General features: G+C 38.1%; 1 protein-coding gene across 1 annotated transcript in view; it reads left to right on the top strand.

Annotated features, from left to right (window-relative positions):
* The window catches only part of barc (RRM1_TatSF1_like and RRM2_TatSF1_like domain-containing protein barc), a 96,815-nt gene that overhangs the window by 58,306 nt on the left and 20,966 nt on the right, over positions 1-17,543 (top strand). The window contains exons 5-6 of the mRNA XM_081760337.1: positions 13,093-13,262; positions 15,655-15,841. Of these exons, the coding sequence (XP_081616463.1) occupies positions 13,093-13,262; positions 15,655-15,841 (357 nt within the window). The remainder of the gene's footprint in view (positions 1-13,092; positions 13,263-15,654; positions 15,842-17,543) is intronic.

The following is a 17,543-nucleotide window of genomic DNA, read 5'->3' as shown; positions in this document are numbered from 1 at the left end:
AACAGTTATGTCCGTCCGTCCGTTCGTTACTCCACATGATAATTCATAAACGAAAGCGAATTTTTGCAATAGGCAGCGAAAATGATTACCTTGGCCGAGTTTATTAGTGGAGTCAATTCATAACACCTTCACGAGTAACGGTGGCTATGTATTTTCCACTTAAAATCTATAACATTTCCTAGGTTCTATGCAACCAGCACTATAGCAAAGAAATGTTGTTGCCTATAATAAATGGATACATAACTTTTATTATTGGAAATTATCTCTGGCGAGTTCGTTAATGAAGTCAATCTGTTAACATCTTAACGGGTGACGGTGACTACCTATGTTCCGTGTAATCTAAAACATTTCCTATATTCTATGCAGCCAGCACTATAGCAAAGATATGTTGGTTGCCTGTAATAAAAGAAGAGTAGCTTTTATTATTGGAAATTATCTCAGGCGAGTTCGTTTGTAGAGTCAATCCGTTAACATCTTCATGGGTAACGATAACTATGAATATCCCGCTTAAAATCTATATTTCCCTGGTTCTATGCAACATGCTCAACAGCAGACATGGTTGCATATAATAAAAGGATATGTAGCTTTTATTATTGAAAATTATCTCTGGCGAGTTCTTTAACGAAGTCAATCTGTTAACATCTTAACAGGTAATGGTGTCTACCTATATTCCGTGTAAAATCTATAACACTTCCTAGGTTCTATGCAACCAGCACTATAGCAAAGATATGTTGGTTGCCTATAATAAAGGATACATAACTTATTATTGAAAATTATCGCTGGCGAGTTCTTTAATGGAGTCAATCTGTTAACATCTTAATGGGTAACGGTGCCTACCTATGTTCCGTGTAAAATCTATAACACTTCCTAGGTTCTATGCAACCTGCACGATAACAAAGAAATGTTGGTTGCCTATAATACGTAAAAGGATATGTAGCTTTTATTATTGAAAATTATCTCTGGCGAGTTCTTTAATGGAGTCAATCTGTTAACATCTTAATGGGTAACGGTACTAGAGACCTGCACGGGCCGAATTTTTCGGCCCGAGCCGAATCCAGCCCGAATGTACGTAGGCCCGGCCCAGCCCGGGCCCGAAAAGTTTTGGAGATTTTCGGCCCAAGCCCGGCCCGGCCCGATAAGTTTTTTAAAATTCTTGGCCCAAGCCCGGCCCGGGGCCGATAAATTTTCGAAGTTTCATTTTGTAACATTTTTCACTGGCACACTTCTTCAACGTTTGGCTTTATTCTAATTATCGTTTAATGAATGTCAATAATTATTAAAGAATTGCAATTAATCGGCCCCAGCCCGGCCCGACCTGAAGAGAAATCAGTGTCGGCCCGCCCAAGCCCGGCCCGACCCAAAGAAATAATAGAGTCCGCCCGCCCAAGCCCGGCCCGCGGGCCGGGCCGGGCTTCGGGCCTCGAGCTAGGCCCGGCCCGTGCAGGTCTCTAAACGGTACCTACCTATGTTCCGTGTAAAATCTATAACACTTCCTAGGTTCTATGCAACCTGCACGATAACAAAGAAATGTTGGTTGCCTATAATACGTAAAAGGATATGTAGCTTTTATTATTGGAAATTATCACTGGTGAGTTCATTAATGGGGTCAATCTGTTAATATCTTGACGGGTAACGATGGCTACCTATGTTCCGTTTAAAGTGTATAACATTTCCCAGGTTGTATGCAACCAGCAAATGTTGGTTACTTATAATAAAAAGATAAGTAGCTTTGCTTACTGCAAAATGTTCATTAATCAGGCCAGGGGGTTTTATAAGATGAAGACTTTAACAGTGGCTTCCCATATCCCATACATGGAATCGCGTAATCCTCTTTACTGTCTCCGGCAGAGCTTATTCTGCCAGTTTTTCCTGTTATCGTTCAGATGCATTTGCCGTTCGTTTCTTTTACTTTAAATATCGTAGTCGTAGTACGTTAAATTGACGGCTTAATTTTGTCTTAGCCCTTTACCCAAGTTTACTGGATAATACCTTTAGGGCGCTAGGTCTCGGATTCGAATTCTGGTGGGGGTAGACCTGGTCCTTTATATCCTCTTTGCTGAAATAACGGAACGCTCATACCAATCAAATTAATTTAATTTTTCAAAAATTTCGAACTTAACTAACGATCTTAAGCGTACCGAAACGGTTACGATTCCGGGAATTCTGAAAATTCCGGTTTCGAATCCCGCTGCTAATCAGCCTGTTTCATGTTTACCTGCTTTCCCTCATTTCCACTAGATAGACGCTGGAATGGACCTAGAACACTTAACTCTTTCCTCCCTGTGTTTTACGTATTTCTAACTGTTCTAGGTGTAAAATGCCTTTAAGCTGTATGTTCTTGATACAATGTTAAACTCAATTGTGACGTCATAGGGTGTTTTCGAGAACATTCACAATTTAAGTAGCGTAATCTATGAACTGGAAAAATATACGATGTAATATTTTAATAGGCCTATTGTAATATTTTCAAATAGAAAAAAATGCAGATTTCTTACTATACGCTTGCAGGACATGGGTTTAGAAAAGGGCCGGATTAAAGGGGGACTTAGGGGGGCTCTAGGTTGACAGGGGCCTCTACTCTGATCAAAATCTCAGCTAGCTATCTAAAAAGAATCAAGGATACAATTATCATCATAAAATAAAATATGACTAAAAATACTAGCGGAAACCGAGGTATTCGCAAACACTGAGGTAATGCCGAACACCCAAGTTTACGCCCAAGGAAGCTTGTTAGAAAACAGACGATTTTGCCAAGGGCGCCGATCCTGGGGAGCCGAGGGGGCTCAGGCACCCCAAAGCTCATGTGAGCCCCCGTATTGTATTTATTAGTATACAATATTTGGCATAATTTGAGCGCAATTTTGTCTTAAAATCTTCATATATATACCTTCTGCATCTAAATGGGCTCCCCAAATTTACAGAGAAATCGGCGCCCTTGGATTTTGCTGCATGCTAGCGTAGAGACTTGGAAAAGTGTAGAATAAATTTGGTGACAGTCAGTTCAGTGGATTGCCAGGGAGAAGTTTTTATTATTTTTGTCGTGCAAATAAGGCTATATATTCCCCTATATTTGAGGATTAGTTCTTTGTAATCTTATTAGCCTGTATGCAGTCAACAATTAGTTTCAACTTTAACAATAAAATGGTGTCTCATGGAGAAATGCCAGACAGCATGTTTGCAATTACCCCGGAGTGTTCGAGATTGCCCCATGGTGTGAAATAAATTATCAAAAAAATAAATAAATAAATAATAATAGCTTTTTTTAATTAAAAAAAATATGTAATAAGTTAGTGAAATTGGTTTGGGAAATAGATCATCTCTTGGTAATAAGTGTTATAAATTAAAATAGTTTGCTATATTTATTATTTTAGGAATAGCAGTTAGCCAATTTTGTTCAGCCTATTAACCGCATTTGAACATTGGACTAATAAAGAATACTGTCGTTGGGAGCAAAACATTAATGTATATATGTGATTTCTACAATTTCAAATAATATTTTCATTTTAATGAATATTTTACTTAATGCACCGTTATTTCTGAATTTGTTTCATAAGATTACATTTTGTTTAACCTACTACCTATTAGCTTTCATTTGTAATAGTTTCAAAGATGATGAGGTCTGATCATGTTTCTCATTAACTTATGTTTGTAACTATAATTCTTACTAAAGATTTAAAAATGAAATAAAATCTTTAAGTTTTACGTCCCACGGTTATGCCGGTTAGGCTAAAGGAGACGGTGATGATGAGAGATGAATGAAATGGTGGAATGAAGAAAGTGGGAGGAAACGGGAGCACTCCGAGAAAACCCACGAGCACGGTGTTTGTCCACCACAAAGTCCACACGGCGCGAGCTGGGATCGAACCAGGGACCCCAAGCACCGGAGGTGAACGCTCTACCACTGAGCCACCGCGCCCCCAGACTAAAGGTTTAAATACTAAATCTTACCCACAAGATTTTTAGCTTAGAGCCGGGTCTGAACCCGTTTCTCTTGCATTTAAGTCAGCCGTGTTATCGACTGAACTATGTCAGTCCCAACTTATCCTTATAGTACCGGTATATATTACTTTATCACAGCCTAGCCCTTTATGACAGTGTTCATAAACGATTTTAACTAAAAATCAACCAATCAAATATCGAGACTTCCCTGAATGACTAACACGTCCGACCATTGATATGTACCCACATAAATTTTGAAAAATCGGTGCCATTGATGTTCGGGATTACGCCGACTACTGAGGCAATCTGGAACATAGGCACATTTTTAAAACATCTCACAGGTTTGTTGAAAAATGTTACTTTTGACTTTCGTCTACACTTTAGTAAACAGGAAAATCTCCAAGCTTTCTATACACAAGAAATCTTAATTTTATATCTAAAAAACAAAAGAGTTTTTTATAATCAAAGCTTAAGTGTTCGTGAATACCCCGGTCTCCCCTAAACATATTTCCTTAACCCGTCGGCATTGGCACCAAGTCTCACAGCCCCGTGCCACTTGTTTTTGTAGCCTGTTACTATTATGGTAGCTGGCCGTTGGTTTGGGGTTCAAATTGAAAATTTTATTTTTCAATGGACACTCCTGAACATGATTTACGACTTGTGATAACATATTGAAAACTTTTGAACTTTTTACTAAATAAAAATAGTAATTCTACCAAATTTAACAAATAGATCTGTGAAACTAGGCGTCAGTGCTTAAGTCACATTAACAGGCGCCAGTGCCGCCAAGTTAACTTTCCTACTGAACTTTCACAGAAAAGTATTAGGCGAAGTCAACAGGGGCCACATATTTTTTTTTCTAGCCCTGGGTCTCCAGATGGGTTAAGCCGGTCCTGGTTTAGAAGTAAATGCAGAAAAAACTAGATACGTGGAAGTTCGCTGGAATCATAATACTGCAAATTATTTATGCATCAAAATATCAAATAATACTTTGTACAAAGTGGATACTTTCAAATATCTAGAATCAGTTAACAAACCAAAACCGTATCCACAAAGAAATTAAATGTCGACTGAAAGCAAGTAATTCGTGTAATAATTCAGTTAAAAAATTTGTTGTCGTCACGAATTCTGTCGAGGAACGTGAAGCTTAAAATATATAAAACAATAATCTTGCCTGCTGTCCTGTATGGTTGCGAAACATGGTCGCTTACTCTGAGGGTAGAACTTAGACTGGAAATATTTGAGAACAAGATCCTGAAACAAATATTTGGACCCAAGAGGAACGGGAATGAGGGATGGCGGAAACTTCTTAACGAGGAATTGCACAATTTATATCGCTCAACAAGCATTATTAGGGTGATCCAAGGATGTTATAAATAGAGGATCTGCCCATACAACAAAATCGTGAAGCCATACGTCACAGCTTCGCCATACCTACACTGCCCACTCCGCGCCACTAAGATCGCAATGTTTCAAGTCAACAATCATGGCGGAAACGATAGTAGCCAATCATACGTGCCGGCCCAGACGATGCTCGATTGTTTTTCGGCTTCATTGAGTTTATATATGATGAAGATACGTATGGGCAGATCCTCTATTTTAAAACATCCTTGGGGGTGATCAAGTCTAGGAAACTCAGGTGGGCAGATCATGTAGCCAGAATGGAAGAAAGTAGGAGCGCTTTCAAAGTTTTGACTGGAAATACAATCGGAAAACGTCCATTAGGAAGACCTAAACGCAGATGAGAGAACAATATTAAGATTGATCTCGCAGAAATAGGAATACAAAGTAGAAACTGGATCAAGTTGGCTAAGGACAGAAGTCCATGGAGAGCTTTTGTGAATGCGGCATTGGACTTCCGGATTCCATATACTATAGAGTGAGTTAATTCAAATTTTAAATGAGCCGTTATACTCAACCAAATTTTACATAACATTAATTTCGAAAAAAAAAAAAAAAAAGAAAGAAAGAAAGCAATAACAGGTTCGCGATTATGTGAATAAGATCATTTCACGCTGTAAAACTCCGTAAGACTACATCATACGAATCCAATATTCGCCAAGTCAGCTTTGTGACGGATAAATATCTTATACGTAGATTTTCTTGGTTCTCCTGTTTCTTCTCACCTTCTTCATTCCACCATTTCGCACCATCACTTTCTCCCTTAGTCTGAGAGCGTAATCAAGACACACTAAATTTGCAAAAAAGAATGGAACATTAAAACTAAAAAGTAACGGATCTACTACCATTTTTCCTTTTTTTCGTTTAACGTGCGACAGATGTGCTCCAAGGTTAATGGAGACTGATGATAGGATGAATTATAATGGTTAAATTGGTTATATATAATGGTATATATTTGGATATATATACATAGTATATATATGTATACCATGGTATACATATATCTGGTATATACGTATACCGTATATACGTATATATATGGTATATACGTATACCATATATGGTATACCATGGTATATATAATGGTATATATTTGGTATAAATGACGAATTATAATGGTTATATATTTGGAGGAAACAGAAGCCTGAGAAAGCACGCGCAAGGTGTTTGTCCACTACAAAACTCACGTGGCATCGGCCGGGATCGAGCCAGGGACCTCAGACACCAAAGGTGAGCGCTCTACCACAGCCACCGCAGGCTCCAACTATTGTTTTCATACGAGCAACAGGGAAAATATTCTTGGGATGACGTCGAATCTATTTCTAGAAACAGTTTTTATTACTTTTTTTGTTTTATTGAGATTAGTAGGCCTATTGAACCCAGAAGTGAATAATTTCTGACACGTTCGGTTTCACTTCTCTTTCTTGGGGCGTTGAATCCATATAGAAAACAGAAAACTAGTGGCATCAACAACTTAGCGTTTAGTTGAACAAAAAAGATCATTAGCGGTGATTTCATTGCTATAAACATAAAATATTTTAGCCATATAACCATATCGATATCTCGATATTTATAGGCACACATCATAGGTCGAATTTCACAAATGTCATTCACGTATTTTAGAAGTTCTTTGGATAATTTGGTGTGCCGCCATATTGAATGCATCCCTATTTGCCTCATATTTTGTAAGTGTTTGGTATAATTTGGCGTATCACCATATAATGCGTCCCTATCTGTCCCATATTTTGAGTTTTGGATAATTTCGCGTCCCGGTATAATGCGTCCTTATCTATCCCATACTTCGTAAGTGTTTTGGATAATTTGGCGAGCTGCCATATAATGCGACCCTCTCAGGCATAATTCAGGACGCTGAAAACTTTGTTAAAATCCGGAACAATGGCAACCCTTAGTACTTTCGACCGTATGCCGCCTGGTCCCCATGCACCAAAGACACGTGTGCTAGCCATGAGACAGCAATGAGCACTATGGAATCTATTCTTAAGGCGTTGAATTTATTATTATCTTTAAGCGTTTTAGATTCGGACCGCTTCCGGTACGAATACTGGAAGTGGTACAAGGACAGAAATGAAACTTAATCTTGAAACACAATTTCTCGCTATCTGTTATACGCTTTTCCTTTATGGAGATCAATATTGAAACCGGAAGTGTTAATAGATCTCTGAGACTTTCGGCTTCAATATAGGAATGAGGGCGGAATCTGTTCTTGGACTCTGATTCCACGTCAAGAAACGGTTTCTCGCATTTTCCTTTTTAAGATTAGTTTAAAGGGACAAGTTTTGCCGATAGATGTCACTACAGTCTTCGTATCTCTCTCATGTATTTTTTACCTTTCACGAAAATTCACGATTTCTCTTACAAATTTCAACCTAGAGATTTCAAATTTTTCGAGAAGGAACTTCATTACCTATCGAAGGCAATAATCCGTGCCGATTTTTTATTTAAAATTTTCTTGATTGTTGAAATGGCTTGTTTATTGAAAGAGATATCCAAACCTTTAACAATATAACTCTTTCAGCAATGGAGAAAATTCAAAATAAGAAATCGGCACGGATTGTTGCCTTCGATAGGTTATGAAGTTCCTTCTCAAAAAGTTTGAAGTCTCTAGGTCGAAATTTGTAAGAGAAATTGTAAATTTTCGTAAAAGGTAAAAATTACATGAGAGAGATACAAAGACTGTAATGACATCTATTGGCAAAACTTGTCCCTTTACACCAACCTTAAATTTCTACCACTTCGGTTTCAATAAAGTGATAAGGACGGGCCAATTCTTGGACTGAGGAATCCATATAAATAAAAACAATTCCTCTCTCTCTAGTAACCGTTTCTTCTCAATTGCGATCAATATTGAAACTAGGAATGATATGAGATTTCTACTGGGCCTGTACTATTGTCTTTTTAGTGCATTATACATGTCGTACCTTTATCATCATAGTAAACGACAATACAATTTATCCCAAAGATTTCACCAGCATTTTTTTTCGTAAGTTTACGTTTAAAGTCTTATATTGAGTTTTGCGGAAGCTAGACTGGTTCATCTCACTATTATACCTTGTATAGATGCCCAAACTACGTGTAGTTTTATAATCGTCCTCCAGCGATTGGTTTCCGTTGCGAAAAAGTCTGCAGTCTACTATGCGAACACTCAACTACATGTTGTACCGCCCGATCATCAGGGAGGTTCTTTCTTCCCAAGAAGTGATGGAGATACCGGGAGGAGTGATAGTGGGAGAGATATCGGGGTGAAGAAGGGGTGGGTGAGACAGGTGAAGAACGGTTTCATACTGCAACTCATGGGGAACCTGCAACTTCCTTTCCATGGCATATGGACAAGCATTATAGTGTAACATGAGGACACAATGTTGTTAACTATTGCTGCATTTCATGGAGTTCGGTGTTGTAACGATGCGTATCGATGGTTTCACCTCGCCTGAGAAAGGCATGATGGGTCACTTTCACCGTAAACCACCATACCAGCCACTCCTTCGGTTAGTGGAGAGGTGGTTTAGGAAATCGTCCTGCATGTTGATCACGATTCAGCCATTGTCCTGAGCGTTTACGCTTGTCTTTAACAGGCCCATTAAAAGAAAAAGACTGACAGCGCGAAGCAGCAAACTTCGCCGGTTACTCCTTACACTTAGAGAACTGCACACCTCCAGACATTGATTCTTGTTGGCCTGTGTCGATTCATGTAGCACCCATAAATCCATTGCACGGAGCTCAGAACGACTGTGGTATGGTGTAACCCGATTCCAAACCTGTGTTGAGAAAGGGAGAGGGGCCCCAGATAGAAAATCACTGACTATCTTAGGGTTGAGTAGTATCTCCAAAAACTTTAAACTCTGCATCCCATGGAGAGAAATAAAACATGCTTTGTGCTCTTTGGATATCACTTCCTCGTAGGGTGATGTACGATGACAATGGACATAAGTGAAAGTGGTAATGGAATCCCCTATTGGAAGAGGCAACAGGTCAGAAGAGGCTGCCAGCCTCCCAAATGTGCCAATGGTACGCACCATTTGGCCCAGGAGTATGCGTGGTATCTCACCACAGATATTGCTGAGGCAGACAATTTTGTAGCCACGCCTATTGGAGGGGAACGATTGGTGTCCTCTAACAGGTGGAGTACGTCACCCATTGACACTGTGTACCTTTTCCATAAAATGAGGTGAGCAGGGTTGAAGCCGTGTCATTTCTACCGGAGGAGGGAAGTCTTCGGGATACCTCCCAAATGGAGAACTAAGGTGTTCTCTTGGGTCTGGGAGGAGATTAGTTGTGCCTGTGCGGTACCCCCTGACGTCGGTTGAACGACATGGATGTAGGCAGCTCCAGAATTCGAACCCCCTCCCGGGTCATCCTTGTCATCCTGGTTTGGGTTGGACTCTTCTGGGCTGTGGTCATACCGTAGAATTCGTAAACTTCGGGCTACATTCTCGAAGGGGGAATTAAACTTTCTTTACAACACTCGGGAAATATTGCTGCATATGGTGATAGGCTCCTACCCACTAAGAGGACCGTCTAACGAGGGGTGAGCGAAACGACACGGGACTTCTTTTGAAGTCTCTTGTAAATACTCCTTACAAAGACATGGGCAAGTAACGGACCGGCCATATCTACGTATAAGGCTTGTCTGACAAAAAGGTGCTCTAATGCTGACCATTAAGAATGCGAGACACGCAAATCAAAACAGTCTGTGGTATGGTAACTCGTCTGCAATAGCATGAATACTTTTGCGAAAATCCGCTTCCACGGTGTTCCTGAGGAAGTCATCCGAGCGTGGTAGTCAGTGCCCACGAAAATAGTTTTGTAATGTCGTATCAGGGTACGAAATTTGACAAACCAAGGGCGAATGCTACGTTCAATCGCCATTCTTGGTCCAAGTGCACTGTAACTTTTTTTTCGGCTTGTGTAGAATGTCCCGATTTGAAAAAAAAATGAAATGAAATCTTTAAATTTAACGTCCCAGGGTTATGCCGGTTAGGCTAAAGGAGACGGTGATAATGAGAAATGAGTGAAATGGTGGAATAAAGAAAGTGGGAGGAAACGGGAGAACTCCGAGAAAACCCTCGAGCACGGTGTTTGTTCACCACAAAGTCCACACGGCGCGAGCTGGGATCGAACCAGGGACCTCAAGCGCCGGAGGTGAACGCTCTACCACTGAGCCACCGCGCCCCCCTGTCCCGATTTGAATTCGTAAAGTAAAATGTCTCATAGTTGAGTGTTGTCCATGGTGCACTTTCATACGACCCCTGTTCAGCAATGCACTATCTCCTGATTGTTTGGATACCCCAGTTGCATTGATGTGCATGAAACGGAAATTTATAAAGACATTTTTTTGTGAAATCCCCATGTTTCAGTGTCGAAACGAACGTTAGACCGACAATAGTTGTGTACACTCGATGGTGGTAGGAAAGGTCGTCAAGAGGAATCGAACCCGGTTTGACCTAACTACGCTTCAACGCAGTCTTCTTCACTGGAAACAGAGATGCAGGACGATAGCTAACAGACAGAAATTACATATCGAGTACAACCGCCGGTGGCGTCGCGGCATTTCTTAACCTGATAAGGTATCAAATTCTTTAACATAAGCATGAAACGACGTTCTGTATTCTATCCTGTGCCGAGCCAGTCCAGTCTTGATGGTGATTAGTACCAATCGCCTAGGATCCTGCTTTATATTATCTCTCTATCCTCTCCTTTGCCACCCAAAGATCCCTTTCTTCTAAGCTTATATAAGTTGTTAAGTGCTCGCACTTTACAGTATTTATAAAACAAAAACATATCAGTCTGTGAGTAGCGTTAGTGTGCAAATTCAAAACGTTTGAGTATGGGTTGCATAATCATCTAAGGGAAAATATTTAGATATTCTTAATCCATGTTATATACAAGATATCTCGGTCTATTAGTCACGCTAATTCCAAATAGCTAATAGTTGTCGCTAGCTGTGATGCCTCCTACTAATGCCAAAAGATGTTGCTAGCGTGCATATAGTTTGCAGACGAGCCGAAGGCTTAGGAGGAACACGTAGTTAAACCTTAGATTGGCGTGGACACCTTAAGGGTTAGCGATCCTCGAGATATCGATCCCCTCCCTCAAAGTTTGCTTGGACCCCAAGAATCTGGATATCTAATGCTTGATTCTTTGCTGGGGTATCTGATAACGAAACGCATATACTTGAACGGGCGCGCCCAAAGTTATACAGAAATCGGTGATCCAACTTACGCAAGTGACTATCAGCAAGTTCGTGGCTAAGTGAGAGAGATGGACAGCCGCAGTGTGTCTACTGTATTACTACTCCGAGAGTTGTCTATAATTAATCATTTTGATATTTATGTCAAATCAAAATGGCTAACAGTGATTCCACGATACATTTGTTTATTTAATTAGTTTTCTATTCCACAGTTGCGCTCTGTTTGATACTACGCGTATATTCTTTCCTTTATAGGCCAGGGACAGAAACTACCTAACATTCATCGAGAATTAATGGAGGACTATGGAGAGAGCGTTATGTCGCAGAAATAAGTTTATGTGTGATCCAACGCATTCAGAAGTGGTAGGAGTATCGTTCATGACCAACTTGGCTTCAGGAAATATATGCGCGCTGGGTGACAAAATATCTGAGTAAGGACCAAGACCACCTTCGAATGATCATCCACATACGATATACCCACAAGGGAAATTCATTCCTTCATCGCATCATTATGGGTGATGAAACCTTAATACCCCTCTGGACATCTGAATGAAAACGCCATAGCATGACATGGAAACATACGTGGTCACCGCCCGCCAAGAAATTCAAGACCACAATATCTGCCGAGAAAACGATAGCTACTGTGTTTTGGGAGTGACAAGAGTGTTGCTGATGTTTAATTTTTGGAAAAGGGTACGAGCATTACTATGGCCAAACCATGAACAGGCTGAAAGAGACATACGTGAGAAATCAAAAGAGGCAGTACGAGAGGGGTGTTGTTACTGCACGATAACACACGACCACATACAGCTCAACGGACCCGTACACACATAATGAGTTTCAACTGAAAAATTTTTGAGCATCCTCCATGTAGCACTGATTCCCTTCCGACTACCATTTATTTTTTTACCCGTAAAGAAACATCTTCATGGGCAGCGTTTCGATACACTGGAAGACTCAACTGGATCTGGCTACGACGGAACAGGCTGCAAGAACCTGAGGCAACATTTCTTTGCAAGGGCATGAACAATTTGGTGTCACGTTGGAATCCATATTTGGAACCCAATGGTTTCTGTGTCGAATGTTAGTGTGATACCATGTGGCAAACATGATACAGTTTAAGATATCAATTAAGATTTCGTTTTTTTTTTTGTGTGTGTGTGTGTGTGTGTGTGTGTGAAACGAAAATTCACCTTACTTTTTGATATACTTTTGTATCTTGTGATTTTCTGAGTTTACACAATTCGAGAGTTGATTTGGATATGGACTTTTCTGGCTTCCAAAATTGGTTTTATTGCAAGTGGCTTTGTTTAGATAAGAACTCAGGTGCACAGGTAGCTTATCAAAGTGGGATAGGTTTATACCTATATAAAGCAAGAAAACAAAATCTTAAAAGAGAGAGAGAGAAACTTTATAAACAATCGTGTAAAATTTCATGTGTGGTATATGAACCCTTATCTACATGTAAGTCAGCTCTTCAGTTATCTCTGTTAATGAGGATTCTTGTATGATTTTTTCTAATGCTTTTTATTTACGTATTTCAGATAGAATCTGTGGATTTAGCGTTGAAGTTAATCGACGGCTATACCTTACGGGGAAATAAGTTGCACGTAGAGAGGGCAAAGTTTCAGATGAAAGGTGAATATAATCCCAGTTTAAAACCCAAGAAAAAACAGAAGAAAGAGAAGGAGAAGCTGAAGAAAATGCAAGAAAAGTAAGTTTATTCGTACTAAATGTATAGGCAGTTCCTTTTTTTTTTTTTTCCTACCCTTGCTAAGTATAATTAAACCTCCACCGTTAGGATACAGTTGCTATCTGCAAAACACAGAGAACATAACCAGTATCAGTGACATTGCGTTGTACTTTGGCACACATACTTCTAAAGCCTTTTATTTTTTTTTAGAGGTAATAACTGTTGAACACCCGTCGTGTTTTTGAAACATGCAAGATTTAGCCATTAGAGACGGTTCTTGCATTGCTCTGTGATATCTGACATTTTAGGCAAATATGACATATGTAGTAAAAGTCAAAATTGCATGTACTCATTGAAGCAACCAAATATTAAAACGACGTACCGTATCACCTACAACCACTTTATAAGTCACATTCAAATTAACGTTATCCGTCTTAGCTTGTGATTTAATACGAGTTATATTTTTGGTAAATAGTAAGAAATGGACACAAGTAAAACTTAGTTTTGATGATATTGACACTGATCATCGGTTAAAGTTTAATTCGAAGAATTATAATTGTGTTGGGAACTGAAAAACCGCAATTGCAAATTTGGAAAATCTCTGTTTTATTTTGGAATAAAGTAGTTACAATAGGATTGGAGCATGGATATACTTCTTGTTGGCACACAGTATTTTATAGGTTATATATAAAAATAACGCAGAATAAGGAACAATATTGTGCCAAGCAGGCCCGGACTGGCCCAGGTTGCTAGGAGACAGAGGCTAAATCAAAAGGTGGACCAAATGAAAATTTTAATAGAGAGAAGAGGTCGGAAGGAAGAGAAAAAATGCGGAAAACGTGTACGACAACTAATATTCTTTTAAACAGTCACGGCAGCAATCTGCATACATCAAGCTCTTCGAGCGTTTCATTAAAATTTTGTTGAGACTCACGTCCCTTATAAAATAAGAATAGGCCATGCCAGCATTAGAGTCATGTCAGTGCAAACAAAAACAATAGTGACATCTCCAACACGCTCCCTATTGCGGCATATAAAAGGAAGCCGAAAGTATAGTGGCCTGACAATACAATTCTTGAAAGTTCAGTTTCTTGGCCCAGAAAAATAATAATTTGAAACCCAATAGAAAAAGATCTGAGATCACTTTCGTGATATATGATACACGGCGATTTAAGAGATTTTCATTTCAATTATCACAAGGCAATAAATGATATTGCAGCTAGTTCTACCGAACAAGTTATAATTCTATCTGTGTTAGTCTCATATATATTGTTATATAATGTATACCCTGATTTTATATTATGATCTTTATGGTATAATATATGGTGTGGCTACTTTATCTAAGATATTAGTGTGATTTTATTGTGGGAAAACAGTGGGTAGTTGTGGTAATGATGACTAGGGGAATTGAGAATTCGAGACCAACACAATATGTCAGCCACCGGGGCCAAGTAGTAGCCAGTTTGACCCTGGTACCAAGTGTGTTAATACGACATAGATGTTTGCCGGTATTTCTGGAGTGCATAACAAGAAATTAAAATAGTGTTTTTAAATAATAATAATAATAATAATACCTACTCAAGTGATCGTTAACATTTTTCTTTACAATTCAAGGATGCTGCTAAAATTATGTAGTTCTACAAGCAGCATAATTTCTTCGTAAAGAAACATGCGTGAGGAAGATGACAAGAGGTTTTTAAAACAGCTTCGGGACGTTGTTTTAATATTATTATGCTTCGCTGAGTATAATGTTAACTTTTATTATTAATATGCATCCTATTACGTCAATAAGTAATGAAATATTTAGTTGATATTATATAGATAGGAGTTTACGTTGATAACTCCTATCTACATACATAGGAGTTGGGACTTATATCTTGTTATTAATTTACTTTGAGGGTATTTTCGAAGAAAAGTAAAAGCATGCATATATATAAGAAAAAAGACTATAACACAGTTATTGAAAACACTAAAAGCGCTGACGTTTCAGGATGCCATTGTTTGGAACAATATAATTGCATACATGCACGTATCGTATAGAAAACAATACCGGTGTGAATATGTATAATTCAAGATTGGTAATTGTGTGCTAGCCTGTTTTCGGTTTTGAATAAGCTCTAATTGGTTTAAAAGAAACGTCATATATATATATATATATATATATATATATATATATATATATAATGAGTACATTGAGTTACAGTAATGATAATACCCCTCCCGCAAAGACAATTAAAATTTACAGGGCCGTTTTTAAATCATAATTTTGTGTATTTTAGCATCATAAATACGTCTTGTATAGATTTTTTTAACATCAATAAAATTTAAAATGTATTTTATCTGTATTTGTGCGACAAGACAGATGAGAGGACTGTGTTTTAAGTGTTTAAATAATAGAACTTCTCTGTTGCAGATTGTTTGCTTGGCAGCCTGACAAATTGCGTGGAGAGCGTCCAAGGAATGAAAGAGTGGTTGTCGTGAAGAATCTGTTTGATCCGAAGATCTTCGATGATAACGTTGCCCTCATTTTGGAATATCGACAAGATTTACAAGAAGAATGTTCCAAATGCGGAGATGTACGGAAAGTAGTTATTCATGATGTGAGTACAGTAGAATTTGGTTTGATTTCATATTTCAAAATAATAGTAAACGTAGTATAGAATCACCAACAAAAGTACACACTTAAATTTCCTATACATCTTCTAGTCAGCAACTTCGGTTCGAATAGTCTTCGAATACTTTTATATATGAGAAAAAGCGGAGTGAAGCGGTCGATTCTCTAGAAAAAGAAAAAAATTAACGAATGCAAACATACAATCACGCAATTCAAATATTTGTCATGTCAGCTAACTCTTTAAGAAATGTAAAGATAAAAATTACATAAATGAAGTATGCACTAAAATGTGACCATGTCACCCAATCGTTCAACGAATGAAAAGATACAAATCCCGCAGTTCAAATATACACTCGATATTTGTAGTCACTTCTTCAACGAATGCACAGATATAAATCGCAGAATTCAATTATGCACTAAAATATTTGTCATATCATCCAATCCTTCAACGAGTACATAGATAAAAATCGCGCAATTCAATTATACACTAAAATATGTGTTATTTCAGCCAATCCTTCAATGAATGCAAAGATACAAATCGCGCAATTCAATTGTACGCAAAAGTATTTGCCATGTCCTCCAATCCTTCAACAGGTACATAGTTACAAATCGCGCAATTCAATTGTATGTAGAAATATTTGTCATGTCACCAAATGCTTCAATGAATGCACATATATAAATCGCGCAGTTCAATTATACACAGAAATATTTGTCATGTCACCCATTCCTTCAACGTGCAAAGATACAAATCGAAATTCAATTATGCTCTGAAATATTTGTCGAGAAACAAATTATGGTAGTTTATGCAATATGAATCGTCAGAATATTTTGGTGATTTTGGAAGTAGAATATTTGATGTGTATGTCAGTAAATGACTTCCCGAGGTTTATTTTCTGACTGTTTTTGATCAAGAAACTTGTATGATCGCGTTTTCATATCTTATTTTCTTGCATATTAATTTTAATAAATTTAGAAATGCTCTGTGTCAATTATTTAAAACACAGGGAGTTTTGTCAGTTAATTTATTAAAATAATATTGAATAATATTTAATTGGTACGATGAGGTGTTTTAATTTTTCATATGGTAGTATTCTGCTGGGAGGCATGTGATTGAAAAGTCATTGTCTGGATTAAAAAAAAAAAATTAAAAAATAAAAAAAAAAAACTTGCATTGTAATCAACTAGGTTAGTCTTTCTCAATTGGTGGTTCGCGAACCTCTAGAGGTCCGTGGAACAAATTTAGAGTTTATGGTATCGTTTACATCTCATAATTTATAAAAGAAAGAAATCATCTTATTGACCGCATATTATGTACTGTATGTTGTATGTCTATAACACAAAGGTTTGTGATTTAATTGTTAATATACGAGGGTCATCCAGAAAATTAAAACCGTGTAGTTATACAAAATGAAAAACAATATTTATTGAAAAAAGAAAAAAAAAAACAATTCTCTTACATACCTGAAGCTTCCTTTACTCCTTTACATAATCATCACCTTTATTTAAACATTTGTCGTATCTTTTCCAGAATCTTCAGACTTCCCACGTTATACTCTTCTGCCATCAGTTCATTAAGCCATGTGGTCACTGCATTCGCCAATTCTTCATCACTTCCAAAACGTTTATTGCCCATTTTCTCACATTTCTTTCGCCATTACATTATCACCATACACTGCTTTTAGTTGCCG

Source organism: Thermobia domestica, chromosome 5 (assembly GCF_964235325.1).
Source record: "Thermobia domestica chromosome 5, izTheDome1.hap1.1, whole genome shotgun sequence".
In the NCBI taxonomy this organism is placed as follows: Eukaryota; Metazoa; Arthropoda; class Insecta; order Zygentoma; family Lepismatidae; genus Thermobia; species Thermobia domestica.
Note: the sequence above shows the minus strand (reverse complement) of the source record. Positions and strands in the feature narration are given on the sequence as shown.